The 23,500-nt window shown below is 36.4% G+C and overlaps 1 protein-coding gene across 1 annotated transcript in view; it reads right to left on the bottom strand.

The window, feature by feature from the left end:
* Positions 1-2,345: 2,345 nt before the first annotated feature.
* LOC113061647 (CD82 antigen) overlaps positions 2,346-23,500 on the bottom strand; it is a 33,592-nt gene continuing 12,437 nt past the window's right edge. The window contains exons 2-9 of the mRNA XM_026230959.1: positions 22,143-22,215; positions 20,266-20,338; positions 12,186-12,307; positions 10,751-10,825; positions 6,811-6,909; positions 6,314-6,484; positions 5,689-5,772; positions 2,346-4,849 (exon numbers count right to left, since the gene is read on the bottom strand). Coding sequence (XP_026086744.1) covers positions 4,772-4,849; positions 5,689-5,772; positions 6,314-6,484; positions 6,811-6,909; positions 10,751-10,825; positions 12,186-12,307; positions 20,266-20,338; positions 22,143-22,205 — 765 coding nt within the window. The 5' untranslated portion in view covers positions 22,206-22,215 and the 3' untranslated portion in view covers positions 2,346-4,771. The remainder of the gene's footprint in view (positions 4,850-5,688; positions 5,773-6,313; positions 6,485-6,810; positions 6,910-10,750; positions 10,826-12,185; positions 12,308-20,265; positions 20,339-22,142; positions 22,216-23,500) is intronic.

Below are 23,500 nucleotides of genomic sequence, written 5' to 3'. Positions count from 1 at the left end.
TTTATATAGCACTTTAAATAAAATACATTGGGTCAAAGCAACTGAACAACATTCATTAGGAAAACAGTGTGTCAATAATGCACAATGACAGTTAAAGGCAGTTCATTATTGAAATCAGTGATGTAATCTCTGAACATTTTAAATAGTGTCTGTGCATTTATTTGCAATCAAGTCAACGATATCGCTGTAGATGAAGTGACCCAACTAAGCAAGCCAGAGGCGACAGCGGCAAGGAACCAAAACTCCATCGGTGACAGAATGGAGAAAAAAACCTTGGGAGAAACCAGGCTCAGTTGGGGGGCCAGTTCTCCTCTGACCAGACGAAACCAGTAGTTCAATTCCAGGCTTCAGCAAAGTCAGATTGTGCAGAAGAATCATCTGTTTCCTGTGGTCTTGTCCTGGTGGTCCTCTGAGACAAGGTCTTTTTTGATGGCTAATGCTATAACATCCTCAGATTTGGATATTAAAATCATATTAGTATGTAATGTGTACGCCAGGTTAAAGAGATGGGTCTTTAATCTAGATTTAAACTAGAGTGTGTCTGCCTCCCGAACAATGTTAGGTAGGTTATTCCAGAGTTTAGGTGCCAAATAGGAAAAAGATCTACTGCCCGCAGTTGATTTTGATATTATAGGTATTATCACCCTGATTATCACCATTCTAGGTATTATCAAATTGCCTGAGTTTTGGGAACGTAGCGGACGTAGAGGATTATAATGTAAAAGGAGCTCATTCAAATACTAAGGTGCTAAACCATTCAGGGCTTTATAAGTAATAAGCAATATTTTAAAATCTATACGATGTTTGATAGGGAGCCAGTGCAGTGTGGACAGGACCGGGCTAATATGGTCATACTTCCTGGTTTTAGTAAGAACTCTTGCTGCTGCATTTTGGACTAGCTGTAGTTTGTTTACTAAGTGTGCAGAACAAACACCCAATAAAGCATTACAATAATCTAACCTTGAGGTCATAAATACATGGATTAACATTTCTGCATTTGACATTGAGATCATAGGCCCTAATTTAGATATATTTTTGAGATGGAAAAATGCAGTTTTAAAAATGCTAGAAACGTGGCTCTCTAAAGAAAGATTGCTAGCAAATAGCACACCTAGGTTCCTAACTGGTGATGAAGAATTGACAGAGCAGCCATCAAGTCTTAGACAGTGTTCTAGGTTATTACAAGTAGAGTTTTTAGGTCCTATAATTAACAACTCAGAATTTAGTTTTAATAAATTACTCGTCATCCAGTTTTTTATATCGACTATGCATTCTCATAGTCCAAGTTGCTTAAAGTCCAGTGTTAATTTTCCACAGTCTGTGATGATTTGGGGTGTAATGTCATCTGCTGGTGTTGGGCCATTGTGTTTTTTGAAAACCAAAGTCACTGCAACCATTTACCAAGAAATTTTGCAGCACTTCATGCTTCCTTCTGCTGACCAGCTTTTTGAAGATGCTGATTTCATTTTCCAGCAGGATTTGGCACCTGTCCACACTGCCAAAAGCACAAAAAGTTGGTTAAATGACCATGGTGTAGGTGTGCTTGACTAGTCAACAAACTTACCAGATCTGAACACCAGAGAGAATCTACGGGGGATTGTCAAGAGGAAGATGAGAAACAAAAGACCAAAAAATGCAGATGAGCTGAAGGCCACTGTCAAAGAAACCTGTCCTTCCATACCACTTCAGCAGTGCCACAAACTGATCACCTCCATGACACGCCGAATTGAGCCAGTAATTAAAGCAAGAGCTACTAAGTATTGAGTACATGTAAAGTAAATGATAATACTTTTTTTAAATTGGTCTTATGAAGTATTTTAATTTGTTGAGATTTGTTGTGAATTGGTGGGTTTTTGTTAAATTTGAGCCAAAATCATCACAATTAAAAGAACCAAAGACTTAAACTACTTCAGTCTGTGTGCAGTGAATTTATTTAATACATGAGTTTCACCTTTTGAGTTGAATTACTGAAATAAATGAACTTTTCCATGACATTCTAATGCATGATGCACCTGTAAGAATGATTTCTGAAAGATCATGTGAAAATAGACTATACAGCTTTTCTATCACAGAAATGCGTAAAAAATATGTAAAAAAAATTATTTTAATATTTCACTTTAATATTTTTACTGTATTTCTAATCGAATAAATGTAGCGGTGGTTAAAGAGATTCCATTCACACACACACAAAGTATGCAGACCATTACAATGTACTCTTTGATGAAAGGAAGATAAGGTCTATGAGAAAGAAATGGAGTTTGTTCTCTCATGATGTTACATGAGATTGAAATGAACAAAGAATAAAAGTAACACTCATTAGCCAATCACAATGGACATCACACATATTGTGTCAAAGTTTTGTTTTAATCCTGCTCATAACCATTCTATATGCATTGTTTTGTACTAAAGCACCGGGAAGAACTCCCTGTATAAACATGCCATCCCAATTTAACAGAAAATATTGTATAAGAAATGTAGACAAAAAGCCCTTCATCGTCACTTTACCTCAGAAATACAGTTATCCAAATATAAAATTAGAAAAAAAAAATGCATTTCAGTATGTAAACTAGAGTTCTAGGAGACAGCTTCTTGACAGAATACAAAAAATAAGACACTTAAGAAAAAGTGTTAATAAATCTTAAAATATGAAAAAAAAATCATAAAGAGGAATAATTCATTTCTCCATCACTTCTAGATCTATCACATTACAATACAACTAGCAGTTTATTTTAAAAGACCAAGCTAGAAAGATTTGTCTAAAAGTAAAAAAGTGTTTGGAAATAGCCTTAGGGACCGGGACATTGTTTCCTCTTACTGTATCTTCTCTGTTCTGAACTAACACTTCCACAGCACCAACACGGAGTAGGGATGTCACGATTAGCGGTTTGACGATAAATCATGATAAAATTCCCCACGGTTAGTATTACCATTTCATATTTGAATTATCGTTGAAACCATATTCAATTACAGCGATTACCGCGAACTCACAATAAATAAATACTGCCCAGCATAAAACACAGTTTTCAGTAGGCTACAATCTCGCGTGCACACAGCACGCAGTTTCGTTTTGAGTGAAAACAGTCACAATTATACAAACGAATATATGAATGAATTAATTATATGAATTCAATGGCATTTTGTTTCCATCTTTGCTCTATGTAATACATAGAGGAAGTGTTCTTAATCGCAATACTGCTTTGTCCGCTGAGTTTGTGAAACAGCTGTAATTTTGACAGCTGCTTTTCCATAAGCGCCACCTGCTGTCAGAGAGTGGATTTACAAAGACTTACATTTATAATCAGTCTGTGTGCAGTTTCTGACTGAACTGACTGAATTTGCATGCCGTGCTGTAAATTTTAATCTTTTGATGAGAAGAAAAGAAAAAAAAAACTCATGTGGATTCTACACATTTAAACAATTCTAATAAGTTATCAAGAATTATTTATGGAACTAAAATTCACATAATGATCACTTATGTAAAATGAAATGAAAGGTTTTACTTTTTATGAAAGCTTTATTTGAATATTTCCATGAGATATTTGAACATGCTATTAAACTGTTGTCAATCAAGTTGTCATTTTTAAAATCCAAACATCATTGGCAATGTTATTGTTTAAGTGATTATGCAAACAAAAATTAATTTTATTTGTTGTTTGTTGACTTTGTTGGTGAAGTGAGTTATGTGTCGGTACTTTTTGAACATCTCCAGCACATTTTAACAATACCATGATAATAATGATAATTTTGGTCAGTATAATCGCGAAAAGAAATTGTCATGCCATTTCATCCCTAGACTAAACGCCAGAAAACAACTGCTGAGATGAACAACACCAGGCTTACTAAACCCAAAATCTGACATTGTCTACATCGGCTTCACTCCAAATAATAAAACCGTAGAAACAAAAATCTTAAAAAGAAGAAACGCAAAGATATGAGAAAGCCTTGCACAACTTCATCCCGCAGACCTGTTTTGGGTCAGCTGAAATGGGTCAGTATCTGGATGATTTTGCTGTGGTGCTGCAGGCTACAGCTGAAGCTAGTCAGCAGGATCTGTATCTAATGCCTGTTAGGGACATACTTGAACAGTTTTTTTTACTTACACCAGCACAGCAGATGGATCTGTGGGATATGCACCCAACCTAAATCCACATACACATTCCATCTTTACCCACACTGCACCTGTCTCCGCCCGGAGTGACCCAGCCCCGGATAATAACACTTCGCATGCATGCAGAAAAGCCATCAAGTGCTGTCATAACTAGGACGTAGTTATTCAGTAAGTATAAACCTCACTGAAGGATTTATATACACATAACCAAACTGAAAATACACTATTCTAAAACAATAAAAATTATTTAAAAAAAAACAAGTGTTGATTTTCCCCTCTCGTTAATACAAATATTTTTAAATGAGCTAATAGCTCACTCCCATTTCAAACTCGCTATTGACTAAAGTGCTCTCAGATTCAACTAACAATGAAAACCATAAATGAAACAGTCACCGTACAGTATATGTAGCTATACAAATATAAAGCTATTCAGACCCTGCAGAGCACTAACAAGAAAAGATCACTAGTTTCTTTAAAGAAAAAGGTACAACTATCCTGATCGTAAAATGCTGATCCTAAACAGGATGTTTACAGGGGCTAAGAAAGTGAAGAACGGATGTGTGTATGTGGGTGATGGGATGTGGTCTGGTCTGCAGTGTTCCAGATGTTGCTGGTGTGGAGAGGCTGTAACACTGCTGTTTTCAGATGAAGAGGGGGTTGCTCTCAGTATTTGGGCACTTTGGTGTAATCCTCCTGTTGGACACTCTTGCAGAGGCACATGGACAGGATCATCCCTAAAAGCTGAAGTAAGCAGAGCAGACAGTGATCACGGTTTGGTTCCCCACCTCTCTATTGTGCACAAAACAAGCTGCCAAGCTAAATCAGGGCAGACTCAGTATGGACTTTTTTAGTTTACTTTGATTTAATATAAATATAAAAGATTATGCTAAAATATTTGGTTTTTGGTGACTAATGAAACACACACACACACACACACTCACATACTGTTCAAAAGATTGGGGTCAGTAAGTTTTTTTTTTTTTTCAGTTAAGTACGGAATTAAAAGTGACTGAAGACATTTGTAATGTTAAAAAATATATTTCTATTTTAAATAAATACTGCTCTTTTTTTTCAGGATTCTTTGATAAATAGAGTGTTTCTATTCATGAAAGAATCCTGAAAAAAAAGTATCATGGTTTCCACAAAATATTAGGCAGCACGAAATGTTTCTTGAACACTAAATCATCTTATTAAAATGATTTCTGAAGGATAACGTGACACTGAAGAGTGCAGTAACGATGCTCAATATTCAGCTTTACCATCAAGGAAAAAAAAATGTGAAATTATTATTACTACTATTATTATTATTTAAATTAGCAAATTATTAACTAATAAAAATGCTGAATAAAATCAAGTAGTTTCTAGAAAAAGAGGATATTTTTACTCAAAATGAATGTAGCTGAATATAAATACATCAGAATATACAATCTGTTTTTTTTTTTAGTAATTAAAAAACAAATATATATATTTTTATATTAAATATAATATTTTTTTCGTAGAAAGGGCCAGAATAACAGAAATTAGAAAGGAATAAACTTGAATGTGGAATACATTTTACATGATAGGCTTTCTAGATTTACCTCAATCACTGCTATACCAACACAGACTCCCAGAATAACTCCACAGTTCCCAATGAGCCAGTCCTCCAAACTATATACACAACCCTGGACACAGGAAATGGAGACAAATTAAAAATGAAAGAGAGAAGAAGAAAACCCCACATCAAATAGGGGGAAAACAGTGAAAAAAGATATGCAGGGTTTGGAAATGATCCTGAACAGACACAGCTGTCCAAAGATAACATCAGGAGACAAACAGAACATGCCAAACTCAACCGAGGGAAAGAAAGTGAAAGTTCACAACAGTTTAAGAGGAAACATTTTGACTGACAGCAACTTATTTGAACAATAGGACTGGGTATATGCTACAAATATAAAATAAAGCGATGGCATAAAACCAGAATCAGGAACATTTTTTTAGAGGTTAGTTCACCAAAAACAAAAATTATGTCTTCTATGGAGCATAAAAGAAAATATTCAGATAATGTTTTTTTTTGGTCCACGGAAAGGAAATCAATGGTCACCAAAGTTATTTGTATAGCAACATTCAAAAGTTCCTGAATTACATAATTAATTTTTTGGGTGAACTATCCCTTCATATAGGAATATGCAGCTGTATATGTGCAGTAAAGCTGTATGTGTGTACCTTAGTGAAGACAGGCAACTGAGGGGAAAACGTTTTACAAAGGCCTGCTTCTTTTATTCCTGTGCCATTGATGGATTCATTTGTGCAGGAACATGGGTATAGAATCTGAGAACTGTTTATCGCCACATTCTCGGTCCAGTTAGATGGTCCAGTCCAACCACAGCACTTCATCTATGAATGAAAAAAAAAAAAAAAACAGAAAATAATTTTATATTACAGTATAAACAACAACAACATAAAAATCTAGGCACACTGGTGCAGGAAAACCTAAATGAAAAAATACTATACATTAACATATAACATAATAAAATACACATAGAAAAAAAACAAGTTTGAACAAGCAAACAAGAGATAAAAATCCATGAGAAAAGTCCTAGACACTTAATCTTCTGTCATCTCTAACATGTGCAACAGATAATACTGTAAGAGACTGAGAGAATGATGGAAAAAGGCAGTGAGGGAGGAAATGGCAGACAATAGCTGTAGAAAAAGCTCACCGTTCTCTGAATGTAGTCCAAGGCTTGCTCAGATGTCTTGTTATTACCAGTGTAGTTCACCAGAATTTTGTTCACAATAATGGACATCTCATTTTTCAGCTAAAAATAAGCACATGGAGACATGTTAGGACACATCTTGTTGAATTCTTAACACTCACTGTATAACACCAACTTTTATCAGATATTTCAACATTTTTTTAATGCTTGAAACCAAATAAATAATTCATTAAAATACCTGTGCATATTTTTGTCTTTATATTACATTAATGGAAGCAAAACTAGTAAATTATTAAAATACAGAGTTGTATTTTCTTAACATCAGTTAATGCACTATGAACAGACAATTTGCTATATTTCTCATTGTTAGTTCATGTTAGCTAATGCATTAGGACTGAAACGATTCCTCGAGTAACTCGATTACAAAAAATGAAGCCTATTTTAATTTACTTTAAATCTCACATCAGGTTCTTTCGCAATATTTATTTTTTTTAATGTGACAACGCGTTTGCGTCACCCACAAAGATGAAGGAGGCACAAGCGCTGCGTCCGCAATCGCCATAGGAAATCTCATACTGCAAGGAGTCAGCATTGTTTTGATTTGAGGGCATGGACAAACGTAAAGAGAACGTCATGGCGTATGTCCATTGCAAGATAGAACTGGCATACCACAACTAGGGCCCTATGATTTCCGCGATGCAGAAAATGAGGAGGGAATCGCGGAATCCAGTCATAAAAACGGAATTTACAGTTTAACGCGGAATGGTACGGAATTTGCCAAGTTTTGAATTAATTAATCAAAAATAAGTCATTGCACTTACATCAAATCACGATATGGACTAATATCTCTAAAATATTTTTTTTCTAAAAAAGGAGTGTGCGCCTTATAATCCGGAGCGCCTTAAATATGGATCAAGGCGCTCTGTCAAAATGTTGACATTCCCTTTAGCACAGCTCCATCTAGTGGATGCATAACACAAACCCAGTCAAACGTTTGACTGCAGTATCTTCTATTCTATAGTGTTCCCTATATATGAAAACAGTTCTAAAATAGGCCATTCACTGAAGGTGCGCTTTATAATCCAGTGCGCCTTATAGTGCGGAAAATACGGTAAGCAAAAACACATTTTATCCGATTACTCGATTAATCGATGGAATTTTGGTAGAATACTCGATGAATAAAATATTTGATAGCTACAGCCCTATACTGCATTATCTAATGTTAACATACAGAAACATTTTGTATATTTTAATTTTTGATATATTAATACATAATTTATGTTGGAAAAGCTGAATTTTCAGCAACATAACTCCAGCCTTCGGTGTTACACGATACAACAGAAATCATCCTAATATGCTGCTCGAGAAACACCTCTCATCATCATCAATGCTGAAAACAGTGTTGCTTCTTAATAATAAACAAGGATCATTTTTCAAGATGTGCTGATAAAAGGAAAGTTGAGAAGAATAGCATTTCTTATAATTGTTTTTACTGTCACTTTCGATCATTTTAATGCATCCTTGCTGCATAAAAGTATATATATAAAAAAACAACTTGTAATTTCTGGATCTTCTGAGTGTCATCCAACTGATAAAACCAGCACAAACTATTTAAAAACCATTCTTTACATTTCAAAAATCTGTGCGAAAAATCTTTTGATAGCACATCACTTTTCAGATGAACATTATCTTGTGAACATCTTATTTAAAGTGAATGCGTGTGTAGGAGGTGTGGTGGAATAGACTGGACTCAGGGGGTTACGTCAATGATAAACTAAAATGGCAAAAAACACTGCTTATGCACATACATGTAGGGTGTAAGAGACTGTTGTGAACCTCGCCCAGTTCTGGGAAAGGCAGTCAGCATGCCCTGTGGTGAAGCTAACAGAGAAAACAGAGCATGCCCTAGCATATACTCCAATTACCTGCTCTACAGGAAGGCTAGACATGCTATACTAAGTATATAGCCAATAATACACACAGAGAAAGAGACTAAGCACAGCAAGTTAAGTTGAGCATTAAACATGTGCTTATAAACTGAGGATAATCCTGGTGCTACTTCACTAAAACAGATTTAATCTAGGCTGACTAAGCACAAGTGAGTTCAACTCCTGCATTAGAGGATGTATACATCCTTCCTAACACTACAGAAAGGCAGATGACATGAAGAGCAGGTCCTGTTGTTTTTTTACACCTATCTTGGATGTGAAATGATTGTGTATTTCAACTTTGCACCTAAAGAAGGTGCTGTAGTCAACAAGCTTCACGTGGAGCACAATCACCCGCATCAAAGACGACACCTGCAGTTTGTTACTCACGGAAACATCTCGTCAAACCACACTCACCATCTTGTGCCGTAAGGTGAATGTTACGCAACAGAAAGTGAACGAGTCTCACCTCCCCCAATTTACTGAATTAGGAAGTGGAATACTGCAGTGAATGCTCAAATCTTCCTTCAGCTACTTAATTTAAAATAGCAGTTTCCACACCGTCGCCACCTGGTAACTTGCTCTGACCCATTTCCAGGTACTACCTAACAGGATGGGTTAAAACCAAAAGGTTAAGAAATTACAGAATAGTCAAGACAACTGACTAGAAAAGTGCCGTTGCAAGAAACACCCTTTTTAAACAAAGCATTGATATGCAAACACCACGTTACCATAAAAACACATCTATCCACACTTCTGGGTCACTTAAGAGAAATGTACAAAATATTTACATATTAAAAGTGGTTCCAGATAAACTAAATCAGAAGTTTTCAGATAAGAATAGTGTTGGGGAAGCTACTTTTACACTGTCCTTAGAAGCTATTCATAATACTTACAGTAAAGCTGCTTCTTCCTCTTTTTTTTTTTTTAATAAAAAAAGCTTTGTTATGTTTGTTTGTTATCTACAATACCAGCTAACAAACAGTAGCTAACTATACTGAAGCCATTTAAAGTAGTAATAATTCACCCCCCAAAATTAAAATTGTCATCATTTACACACTCAATTTTTTTCCGAACCTATCTATGTTCTTTTTTCAGTTGTCAGCCTCCACTGATTTTCAAAAAAACACTGTGAAAATCAATGGTGAACAGAACCTGGTCGGTTACACACTTCAATTCAAAATATAGAAAGTTAAAGGGAATTTATACAGGTTTGGAACAACTTGATGCCAAGTAAATGACAGCATTTTCATTTTGAGTGAACTATCCCTTTAAGGAGGAAATATAATTTTAAGATACATACACACACACACACACACATATATATATATTAGGGGTGTAACGGTACGCAAAAATTACAGTTCGGTACGTACCTCGGTTTTAAAGTCACGGTTCGGATAATTTTCGGTACAGTAAGGGAAAGAAATGCAAACATTAAACTGCAGGTTGTTTATTACTCTTAACTTTTTTTAACAATTTGTTTACACTTTTTTTAAACACTTTTTATTAAAATATAATAAAATATATATATAATAAAAAAAGATTTGCGCTGAACGCGGAGACTTCCGCCACTTAATATGTTCGTGTGGAAACACGAAAATGTACCTGTGTTCCGCACACAAAATATTGCATTCGGTCATTCAGTACACACGTGCACCGTACCGAAAGCTCTGTACCGAAACGGTCCGGTATGAATAAACGTACCGCTACACCCCTAATATATATATATATATATATATATATATATATATATATTTCTTTTTTTTATATATTTGTAAATATAACTATCAGATCTCATTTTTGGTGACAGAATAGATTCGATATTTGTATTCTACACATAAATACATACTACAAAAACAACTAATTACAATGACAACGACAACAAATAAAAATGAAAAGTGAAAATAATGTAAAAAAAATCTAAAAATACATGTTTTGAAATATTAATAAATGCTATATTGGTGTATAAATAGCACTGAATTAAGTCTTAAACTTTCCGAGGCATGGTCACCTACCACATCTCGCCTGAAGTAGATAAGGACACCGGCCGTCACCTGGGCAATGAGGATGAGGAGGAGACAGGCGAAGACCTGCAAACAGAGAACAGAAAAATCAGTTCACAATTTACTGGACACTCAAACAAATGCTAAAACCTCAAAACCTGCTACGTCATAGTTTTGTTTCCATGTTTTCCTTTGTCTTTGGAGAGTTAAAAGCTGTTCGTGCATACAGAAGATCCATAAAATCGCAAAGATTTAATTCTCAAACCCATAGAGATGTTCTTTATAAATGTGAACCCTCAGCAATGCCCCCAAATGTCTACATCACTGTGTGGGAAGATTTGCATAACACCGCCCAAATGTATACTCCAAGAAAGAATGCGTAACTTTTATTCTCAATGTAGTATTCTTGCCTCCACCGCCATGTCATGGAGATGCTGTGTGTATAATTTTGAAAGCCAAACTGCTTTGTTTGGTCTTCCAAAAGAGGACACAAATAGAAATCGGTGGTTAAGTTTTATTTTTATTTTTTTTCCAGAACAGTACAACCCTAAATATTCGAGTGTGTTCAGTTTCCTGAACCTGGTAAGGGGTGTAACATTTCGGTCACACACTTGAGGAATTCAGCCAATCACAACGCACTGGATAGCTGGCCAATCAGAGCACACAGCAATTTTCAGAACGTTGAGCTTTGTAAAAAAAATCTACGCGTTTCAGAAGGCGGGGCATAGAGGAGCATCAATAATGTACAGTATGTGGAAAATAGTGTTTTTTGAATCTTAAACCGCATAAACACATTGCATTACATCAAATACACACAGTAACGTCATATGACCCCTTTAATTAATTAGAAAAGAATCACAGCTAGTTACATTCATTTTCTAAATGGGTAAAAACAGTTTAACAAAGAACCTTGCTGACCGCTAAGCTTATCCAGTGATCTAGCAGGTACTAATATGGCCCCCAGTTCTAGCTCAGAGAACAGAATGAGCTAGCTTTGACGTAGTCAGCAGTTAATTATAGATAAATAAATATGCAAAATATAATAAAATACAATAACAGCCCAGAGACCAAAACGAGCTGGATTTGATGTAATAGTAGTATTATATAAATAAAATTAACTATAATTTTTTTAATTATTATTATTAAATTAGCTTAATTAACTTAACTTAAAAAACCAAAAAGAGCTGGCTTGGGTGTAGTCAGTAGTAATATTATATCTAAATAAATATGCACTATAACATAAAAACAATTTAATAAATAAAAATGATAATAGCCCAGAGACCAAAATGCACAAGCTTTGATGTAGTCTGAAGTAATATTATTATTTATATAAATATGTACTATAAAAAATAAAGAATAATAAAATAAATTATTTGTATTTCTTTAAAATAAAATAAAATAAGAAAAAGTCCAAATTAAAAAATAAAACTCTGCATAAATCACTTACCAGTCCAAGCAGGCAGCGGACCTCAAAGATGGCACCGATGCAGCCCAAGAAGCCCGTAAGCATGCACACAGATCCAATCCCAATCAAGATGTAGGCGCCAACTTTCAGCATTGTGGAGTCTTCTGCATGAACGACAAAGACCGAAAACAATACTCACACTCTTTGACAAGGCCAAATTGACAGAAAAAGTACAAAAAAATATAAAATAAATCAAGATCATCATGAATCAAGATTAAAATTTGATCCAACACCAGTAACAACAATTAAAACCTCACAAGCAAAAACAGCCCTAACAAAGTTGAAACTGTGATGCAGCAGAGGTGGGTGGTGCTACTCAGAACAGCAGGAGCAGAGGCTGAAAATTAAACTGAGGTTTAGTGGTGGGTTGTGAAAGGAGGGGAAGGTACATGACAGATTTTCAGAGCTCATTTCTTTCTCTTCTGCAGCTACACATCAATCTTGCTTCAGGCTTTGCAGCTCAATTTCAGATGTGTGCAGAGGAAGACGTCAAAACGCTTCTCTTATCAAAATACTTTAGCAATATTTTTAAACAATGTGACCTAGAAGTATGCAGACTTTTTGTTACGCCCGATAATGTTATTCACAAGGCTTTCAGACTGGTCAAAACTAATTTCACTATTTGAGCAAAAGGAAGTAAAAGGGCGAACCAACAGTTATCCCTTCGATCAGTATGGCTAACACCCTCAAAACACAACAAACCTTCTAGGCTTCTATAGCTGCTCAGCATATATAAATGTGGTTTTAAAATTAGTCATGTGTGACGTGTGAATGTCTCTCATTAAAGTGGTACAGCGGTTGTTGCTGAGCTGAGCTGTGCTGCTTATCTGGATAACACAAGTTGTTCATACTATCCTTAGCTACATACAAATTCAGTAGCATTGAATAATTAAAGACCTGCAACTAGCAGTCAAGAGAGAGAAAAGAATAGTCTGCACAGCAGAGACCATCAGAGTTTGAGCCTCCTGCAGTTCAAAACAGAAATGAGTTTGGCTGCTCATAATGTTCGTGAAGATTCTTTAATAGATAAACAGTGCAAAAACAAGTGGCTTGTGGCCCTGAAGAACCATCAAGTCTTCTATTACCATGTGATCCTCAAACAAACAAATCACAAAAACAATCTCTAGCACGTGTACAGAAAATAGAGCGGTCAATTTAACACACTGATTTAGTGCAATTATATATTTTTTTTAAACTGTGTTTTATAGACAGACACCATGGTTAAAAAGTAAGATCGTTAAGATTTTCTTTATGTTTTGAAAGTATGTATTTGATCAAAAATACAATAAAAACACAGTAATATTGTGCAATATTATTAAAATAATGGTTTACTATTTTATTCTAATTCATCCCTGTGATGGCTAATCTGAATCTTCAGCAACCATTACTACAGCCTTCAGTGTCACATGATCCTTCAGAAATCATTCTAACTTGCTGATTTATTATTAGTTATTGTCATTTATTTTTTTTAAACCTGTGATACTTACTAGATTCCTTGATTAATTAAAAGTAAAAAAGAACAGCATTTATTCAAAACAGATTTTTTTTTTTGTAATAATACAAGTCTTTAACATCACTTTTTTATCAATTTAACATATCCTTGCTGAATAAAAGTATTTTATTTAAAAAAAACATACTGACCCCAAACTTTCGAAATGTTGTGTATATAGTTGAAATTATTTATATTTTGAATTAATGAATAATTCTTTTTAACTTTTCATTAAGAATCCTGAAAAAAAGGTATCACAGATAAAACAAATAAAAATACAAATAAATGCTAGATGTAATTTTTATAGTCTTTTATTTAAATTTTTTTTTTATTAATCAGCATATCATGTTTCTTATTGATTGACAGGCATAACAGTAAAATGTTCACCGTTTTTCTTACAATACTCCGTCTGTCAGTACATACGTTCATCTAAAACATGAGGTTATTTTGCCCTGGTACGACCTTAATAGCAAAACTCTGACATCACGGTTGTGACAGATAACTATTTTGTTTTATAAACTGAGAATAATAAATGGTCGGTAGATTAGCTCTCAACTCAAGCAAGAATTCTGCGTCACAATTCTAAACATATGCTTCCTGCCTGAAGCACAGCATCCGTCTGAGGTTACGTTTAAAATTTCCACAACCTCAATGTGTGTTTGCTAATAGTTGCTACGATTTTCTCAAGGTACAAACACTCATCTACATCAGCAAAAATGCAGTCCCAACAGCCCTGGCAGCAGTTTCTACTGGAAAAATTATCTTGGAAGGAATACAATTTTATACCACAAACCCGAACATACTTAAACATACCGGCCTCTGAGGCTCTAAACAATCAAACATTGACACATGCTGTAACATGTTCTGGGACTTCGGCTGTATAACTCTATTGCGCAAATGAATGTGCCATTTAAAATCTTTATGCAAAGAGTAGCACTGAGATCACAACAATCTGGAAAATGAGAAAATCTCTAAGACTCCCTTTTATAGCCATGCAGTTGTGTGGAAGTCTATAAAAAAACAACCTGAGAGGAAGGGGAAAAAATACACCCATTATTTTCGTGCTCAACAGGGCCCTAATCTACGGACTAACAAAGTCAACAAACAGAGTCCTTCTGCAGCACAGCGTGGGAGCGACCACGACAGGACCCTCAGAGTAAAGAACAGGTCTACTGGACCTCATGTTTGCAAAAAGCCAAGGGCAGAGTTGAGGGCCTCAAGGTATGAGGATATCCTAAGATATTCTCTGCTATCTCCAGAGGAACAGCTGAATCTGAAAAAAAAAACAATGCTTCTAAAATGGATATGATAACAGAGGGCTGTATCATACACTTGGCACAATGCAAGTGCATCTTGCAAGTTTCACCCCAATGTAGCTGCATCAATTTTTAAAATAGCAATTGCGTTTGCATCTATCTGTGCGGCCATGAGCGTGCTGGTCTGAAAACGATGTGTGTTCAGTGGCATTGTTGGAGCATTGATCTTTTTTTGCCAGCTGAAATAAGACACGCTTTTGACCAACTGAAACCTGGTGCAATATTTATTTATTTGTAATTTTTTGTTCATTAAACAGCACATTGTTAATATGCTTATTACACAAAAAGGGCGCACAGAAGCACACAAACAAAAATATTGAAAATGAAAGGATTACAATGTAATATTTTATTATTGTGTCCCGTTATTATGGTCTGCTCATGCTCTTTAACCTCACGCGCAAGCAGAACCTTTCCTCTCTGGAGAAGCGTTCAGTCTTTGCTCTTGCAAATTCCGCCATGTAAATTTCGAATCGGCTGTGGCGCGAGCACAACTGGCCTTTAAAGCGAATGGGAGATGAGACTCTGATTGACGTCATGTTATGCCCAAAACACACCAACGATTCATTAAAAGAATAGGTACAGTAAGCCTTTTTGGACCATGCGCCTGGCGCGCTGACCGTTTTTTCCATCGTTAAACTAGCAAAAGTGCACTTGTGCCTTAGACCATGCACTTAGTTTGTTAAAATATGGCCCAGAGACTCCAGCGCTGCGATATCTGGAGACGCTGGAATATATAAACAGAGAACAGATGTAAAATATGAGGGGAGATGCGAGAGGAAAGAATGGCAGTGTGACTAGCTTGGCAAACCATTTTAAAACTGGTCAACTTCACATAAATATTCCCCTGCAGTAATTTAACATGGCATGTGTTATATATAGACTTATGTAAACCTCCATCTTGACTTTGGGAATTGGTTTGGTGGCTTGGTCTTATGAAAATATTTAAGTTTTAAGTCTATTTTCAAACACTGGGCTTCAGTTCTTAAAATTAGTCTTCAGCAATGGTGTGAAAGAGACTTTAGCTTAAAGTAATAGCCTTCCAATCTTCATTTAATTTCATGAAATAATAATGTACTCGCCCTCAGTTTATTCCAAATTTATATGACCTTCCTTCTTATGTGGAACACAAAGAATATATTTTTAAGAATATTAGTAACCAAACTGTTTTAGTGCTCACTGACTTTCACTTTAAAAACACTTGCTTGATTCAGATTGGTCAGTTGTGAATAATTCCGTATTAATAGCAGGCCTATGGTAATAGAGCATCACAGTCCCGCCCACAGCCCGAGAGAGCTCTGGTGCCGGAAGTAAATTTCCCATTCATTTCTCCCATTGACTTTCGGAAAAATCCGTATCTAAAGAGTTTTAGAGCATGTGTGAGGATAACCAGCTACGGCTGTGTCATGATTCTGCCCTCTAGTCCTTGATTTTTCCTAGTCTTGAGGCAGGATCATGACAGACCCATGTTTTGTGTACAAGCGCATGGCCTTGTCTTTGGGCCATGTGCTTGTGTTGTCTCGTTCCCTTGCCCCGCCCCCCTTGTTAACCTAGTCGTGTCTTGATTGTCCTATCTGTAACACCTGTCGTGTCTTGATTAGTACCCCTATTTAGATCTCCTAGTGTGCTCTGTCTTGCGTCGGTTCTTTGTCATTGAGATTTGTTCCCCAAGAAGTGTGATTTGTGTTTCTCAGATGTGTTCTACTTATGTGATCGTGTGTGAGATTGTGCTGTACCCTCTGAAGTCCTTGTATTACCGTGAGTGTTTGTAGTTAGTGTCAAGAGTTTGTTTGTCTTATCAATCCTGCCCTGTTAAGTTGTTTAGTTCCTGCCCTAGCTGTTGTTTTCCCCCTCGTGGGTTTTGTTTTCCCCTTTTTGTATTTAATAAACCCTTTGTGTTGAGAATCCCTGTCTGCACCTGAGTTCCTCCCTTACCAATACCTGACAGGCTGAACTCATAAGCATATAACATATCATTTCGAGTGAAAAAAATAAGAGCAATCCAAAAAAAAGTCAAAGGTACAAGACTGTGTACATATTTTAATTTATAGCGCAAGGAACTACTCATCCCATAAACCACCGTGCCTCATTGAATTCGACTGGAGCCACAACCGCGAACGAGCCTTTTGAGCGACTTCCAAATCTGATGACGGCCGCTCGCGCAAACTTCTTCCTCCAGTGAATTTTATTTTATATAGTGAATGTGCAGTAATAGCAGTTCTTTCAGTATTAATTGTGTAAATAAACAGTGTTTTATATAGGTATTGTGTATTGATTTTTATATTTATCATCGTGTAATTTATATTGTGTGCATGTGTGAAAGTGGTTAACAATAACATCAGCAACATGGTGCAGTGCTTTGTCCCCGACTTCAATCACCGCTCAGTCATCAACACATGTCGCTGCCATTACACAAATGTTCAGTAAATGCACAAAAAGGTATTCCTAGGCTAAATATTGTTTTGACAGTGGCATTATAAAATGCTTGATATGACTCATACCATATGAAGGCTACAGTAGTCTAGCTAAAGTGGACGATAATGCTAACTAACGTTACCAACCTCCCTGCAAAACTCCCATGGCAGCCAAGGAGATCATCACTGATAAGTCTACCGTGCAAAAACGCAACACAGGTTTTTATTTTATTTTATTTTTTTATTAATGATCTTCAGTCTCCACGGGCCTTCGCGGGGTTTAACCAGATGGTTACACGAGCTCCACCAATCAGATGCATCACTGTGGGATTGTGGGATTGTTCAGGATTGTGGGTAATGAAGTACTTAGCCAAGACATCGCGAATAAAAGGCATTTGTATCAAAACAAGGTTAGTGCCCCATGATCCTTTTGCATTTATATGAGCATATACTATCGCTTAGTACAGCCGTAGCTGGTTTTAAGTCTACCATGTATGGTTAGGTTTTTATGGCTTATACCCCAAATGTCAATGCAGATATTGCATTGAATTTTTACATCCGGCACCAGCTGTGGGCGGGACTGTGATGCTCTATATTGTTGAAGTGTTTGTCTTGCTGCCAAGGCTCGTTTTGTACACTGTTCCAAACAGGTAATGATTTTAAAACAGTTTTTTCTCAAATTAATCCGTCATGCCAGACGAGTGGTTATGAACAAAGGCGGAGTTTCTCCATGTCTGGAGAGCGTCAGCGCGGATCATTTCAGAAAGCTAACAGCTATAACACCAGAATTAAAGACTTTATAAAATAAATTAAGCTCAAAACTCCCTTTCAGTCAGCAGTGAGTGTTTGAAATAATTTGACCCAATCTGATGTGGATTATAGACCAGATGGTGGATCAAAACCTAGAAAGGACCTCTACTGCCCTGAAAGACAGCGGAGACCAGGACAACTAGAGCCCCAGATGCAGATCCCCTGTAATGACCTTGTCTCAGAGGACCACCAGGACAAGACCACAAGAAACAGATGATTCTTCTGCACAATCTGACTTTGCTGCAGCCTGGAATTGATCTACTGGTTTCGTCTGGTCAGAGGAGAACTGGCCCCCCAACTGAGCCTGGTTTCTCCCAAGGTTTTTTTCTCCATTCTGTCACCGATGGAGTTTCGGTTCCTTGCCGCTGTCGTCTCTGGCTTGCTTAGTGGGGGTCACTAAATTTACAGCGATATCGTTGACTTGATTGCAAATGAATGCACAGACACTATTTAAACTGAACAGAGATGACATCACTGAATTCAATGATGAACTGCCTTTAACTGTCATTTTGCATTATTGACACACTGTTTTCCTAATGAATGTTGTTCAGTTGCTTTGACGCCATGTATTTTGTTTAAAGCGCTATATAAATAAAGGTGACTTGACTTTGACTATAATCAGAATAAAAGGCAGAAATATTTATAAGTGATGCAAAAGACTATGCGTGACATTGTTCCTGAGAGGCATGAAAAGTGCGTGCTTTAGTGAAGCGCAGTGGATATTCAGGCTTGACAGTGGAAACGCTGCGCAACTCTGGCCTCGGTGCTACTGGCCCGAGGCTATTAGCCCCGTCTGGCCTGTTTGAAGCTCTGGCTCACACTGGTCCGACAGTGGAAATGCAGCTAATGATTATCCCTTACTTATGGTCCACATAAGAAAATATCTCTCAGCTATCTCTTGAAAATAGCATAAAGTTTAGTCGAGTGATAAATCTGTGCTGAACAGTTTGGAAGCATTAAATAATAAATCAAGAGGATTTACACTAGCTTTCCATCCTCGTTTGCCTGTTCCACTCTTTTTCAGCATAGAGTCTCGTGGCTTTGGCTGTCCAGACCGAGGCAGTATGGGTACGAGTATGATTCTCCACAAAATCATGTAAAGTAAAATCTGTTTGGCTTTTGTATCTCATTCATTTAACATTTCTCTCTTCCCTTATTTTGCTTTTGCTCGATGTTTATTTCCTCTTCCATGAGTGTCATATGGTTTAATTAACATCTGTATGGGAGCATGTGTGCATATATAAACACAGAGAGTGAAGCATAGGAGGGAGTTTGTGGAAAACTAGATTAAAACTCCCCACGCCAAGCGCAGAAAATTGCAGCTGCTTTCACTGTGTATTCCCACCAGTATAAACTCAAGAGTGTAGACAGAAAAATGTGTAACCAGCAAGATGATTCAAATGCGAATTTTGAGCAGTGTAGAGTAGCACTTTTTGGTCGTCATTTCTCCGATCACAAATGCAGACATGGTTTTATGTTTATGCAGCGCTATATGCAACGCAACACATAAGAACACAGTATAAGTCATTATAATCAGTAATTATGTCCATACTGGATGGAACAAATGTCTCGTTTGTTATGGGTTTTATTGTTTTTGTCCTGTCATAAAAGGATATGTTGAGGGCGTAATATTTCCGTCAGATGCTTGAAACATTTGTCAGACGCTTGAATCATAATGCACTGGATAGCTGGCCAATCAGAGCACACGTCTCTTTTCAGACCGATGAGCTTTGTAAAAATCAACGCATTTCAGAAGGCGGTGCATAAAAGAGAATTAATATGTAAACCTAATATAAATATAAAAAATATAAACGTTTTTAAAAACAATGTTTAAGAGCTAAAGTACTGATGCAAACTATGAGAAAAACAATTGATGTGCATCAATTTATAATTGTCCAGCATGAAAGCATCGGTCTGCCATCATAGACCTTTCCATTTCAGACCATTGGCAGACTGGAGATGTAAGCTTTTTTAATAAGACATGCTCTTATTGCATATATCAAAACAGGAAATTATGCTGGTGCTTCTGTACTTACCCAAAACCGTGTTGAAATTCTGGTTATCCAGGATGACCCATAGTCCAACTCCCAAGAATAAAGCTCCAAAAATCTACAAGGCAATAGAAACGGGCATGAACAAACATAAAGGACATGTGCCATGTATGTTTGACACCTTCTTGACCCGTTTGCTTCCTCAGAGCTGATCTTAGTTTAAGCTGGGACTGGACTGTGGATTAGAGAACTATGCTACCATTAACATACTCTAGATAACCGCTAAAGAGAGACAGAAACTCTCCACCGAACTAAGTTCTCATGCACCCCAGCCCCAAAGTTAAAAACTAATGGGTCCAAGGTGTCCTCTAAATTAACTGTATCACATGGCAGTATGGCAAGCAACAACAACAACATCATAGCACACACGAAACAGCAAGCGACAACACTGCTACCGGTGAAAGTTGGAAGTTTGTTCAGGAATAAATCATCTGTTGTTTGGAACTGGTATGGGTTTGTTGCGACAGACGTGGAGCAAGAGACCCCACGCTGCAACATTTGCCTAAAGCCCATCGCAGTCAAAGGCAGCAGCACCACACATCTATTCTTTCACCTGAAACAGAGCCATCCAGCCGAATATGAAAATGGGGGTTACATTTGTCTTGCTTTTGATTAGAGCTGCTCCAATCACGATCGGCCGATCGTTAATGCACATCTCATCAGTAAAGCGGTTCTCTAATCAGCGGTAAATTCCCTCAGGTGCGTGATTTCACATCAAACAGCTGTTACTACACGGAGCCATTGTTAACTGAGACGATCGTGATCGGAGCAGCCCCTTTTTTTATTAAATAAAAGCAAAATTTGCTTTAAGTTGTCTGCTGTTTATACTTATTGCTTTCCTTAAGTAGGGGGGGGGGGGGGGGTCTGAAAAAATATGAAATCGAATTTAAAAAAAATAAAATCAGAGATTTAAGCCCTAATCTGTGGCTTGTCCTATCACTGACGAGAGGGAGGCAGTAAAACACCAGGTTACTGTACAATTAAAGGGTTTTCAAAAAGAGAGGCACACACATGCTTTTCATTAGCCTTTGACCCTTTATATCAAAGACAGGTCGAACTGGAGGTTCCTGCTTCCAGACTAAGCTTGAACTATTTCCTAACAGGGATTTCCTACACCACACTGCTGGGTATACTATTTGTTAATATACTGTACTATACTAAATGTATTCAATATACTATACTAAAATATATTCAATAATGTATAAAAATGTATTAACATGTCCACACAGACCATGTCCAAACTGAAAATGTAAAATAAAAATGTATATGCAGTTTTAACTCATATTATTAAATGAATATTTAACCTATATTTGGTTCTAAAAGCCTTGCTAGCTCATACTGACTGGTGAGCCACTTGTTACGCATGCATAAATACAGTTATATTATTACAAACACTTCTAAATAAATAACTGTAAATAAATAAATAAAAATTACCCTAAAAACTGAATTTTACTGGTTTCTCTTTACTTCTAATAATGTAGTGTGATAATAATGCCAACTGCATTAACCACATTAGACTACAGTATTATTTGAGCAGTCAGTTTTCTTTCAAATCTTTTTTTTTCAGACATTTTGTGTTGCAATAAAGTTGAAACAGCGGCATCTTTTTTTTTTTTTTTTTACAAGCACAGAGGTCAGAAAATTATTTTTACATAAATACATTTTCTTCTAGACTACCCAAGAGTGTCCATTCTCACTTCAGTTAGATAGTAATAGTAACCTCCCTTTCAAGCTGCATTAGATCACATAGTAGACCTGAAGACCAGGGCTAATGACATGCAGCCACATGGCTAGAGCACTGAGCTCAAGGTCAGTGTTCCTGCTGAGACTCAACATAAAGGTGTAGGAGTGTGTTCACTTACAAAGAAGAAGAGGTTGAACATGAACAGGAAGCACTTAGTGGCGGTAATACATCCTTTCCCCATGACTGCTGCTCTGTAAAAGAGAGGAAATCTCATCAAAGCTCTAAGAGACATGAAGAAGAAAACCAACTGCGACAACTGCTAACTGACACCGAGCAGGTCTTACATGACAACAATTAAAGAGTTTCTCTCTGCACATTGTTGCACATTCTGGCTGGTTGATTAGTTTCAGTTTAATTAACGAATGATATTTATATCACTGTAAAGAATCAAGTCTTAAAATTCCTTTTAGGTTTTCCAGTTTCGTTCCAGTGATGCTTTTTTCAGGATTTTTGGATGACTCGAAAGTTTAAAAGAACATAATTTATTTGAAATATAATTTTTGTATTAATGTAAAAGTCTTTACTGTCACTTTTGATCAAAATGCATCCTTACTTAATAAAAGTATTAATAAAAAAAAAAAAATCTTACTGACCCAAACTTTTTAGGTATATCCTCGTCCAGAGCAATGTGCAATGTTATTCAACTTCAACACTGAGCAAAATATTGCGGTGTTTGTTTGTTTGTTTGTGTCAAAAGGAAGACACGTGACAGAAAATCGTGCAAAGGCATAACTAGGTGTGCCAGCTCAAAGAAAATATGTTTAATATAACTCATGACTTATTTCAGGTAGTCTTTAAATAGGCAGTTGCTCTCTGCTCATTAAGCATTAAGTAACACATTACTGTCAATATTATCTATGTATTCTATTCATTTTATTCATTTGAAGCTTATTACACATGGACATGTTTAAATGAGATTTTGTGAAAATGTCTTTCTGGTTAGATTTCCTGAAGATATTATTCATAAATATCTTCTCTGCCAAGCGTCCTACCATCCCTGAGGATAGTAATAAAATCATCATAAGACTTTTCTTTTTCGAGAAACAGATCATGAGTAGGCTATAACATATACCAGTGGTTTAAAAAAAAAAAAGGAGGCTGTGGTGATGGGGGCGTAGGTGATAAAAGTCTTAGTTATAAATAGGCTTTTAAATGGAAGAGAGGAAAAAAAGTACAATGGTTAAATGTGTCTTTTTATTTGTGATATTATTAAAAGGGCTGTATGATGAAATTTCAAGTTTTCCTTTCTCTTGGTAGTGTTACAAGCTGATTGCGCATAGATAAGATCCTGAAGTTACAAAGACTAAAGTCTCAAAACCAAAGAGATATTCATCAAAGTTAAGACTCTGCTACACCCCCCTAAACGAATGAATCAGCTACTGCAAGTATGTTTTGTTATTAGTTTAAGTATTTGCTATTGACTGTTCAAATGTGGAGTTTTGCACATTGTGTGTACTGCAAACACATGAGCTTCAA

This window comes from Carassius auratus, chromosome 43, assembly GCF_003368295.1.
Source record: "Carassius auratus strain Wakin chromosome 43, ASM336829v1, whole genome shotgun sequence".
Classification (NCBI taxonomy): domain Eukaryota; kingdom Metazoa; phylum Chordata; class Actinopteri; order Cypriniformes; family Cyprinidae; genus Carassius; species Carassius auratus.
The sequence above is the reverse complement of the archived record's forward strand: the minus strand, read 5'-3'. Positions and strand labels throughout refer to the sequence as shown.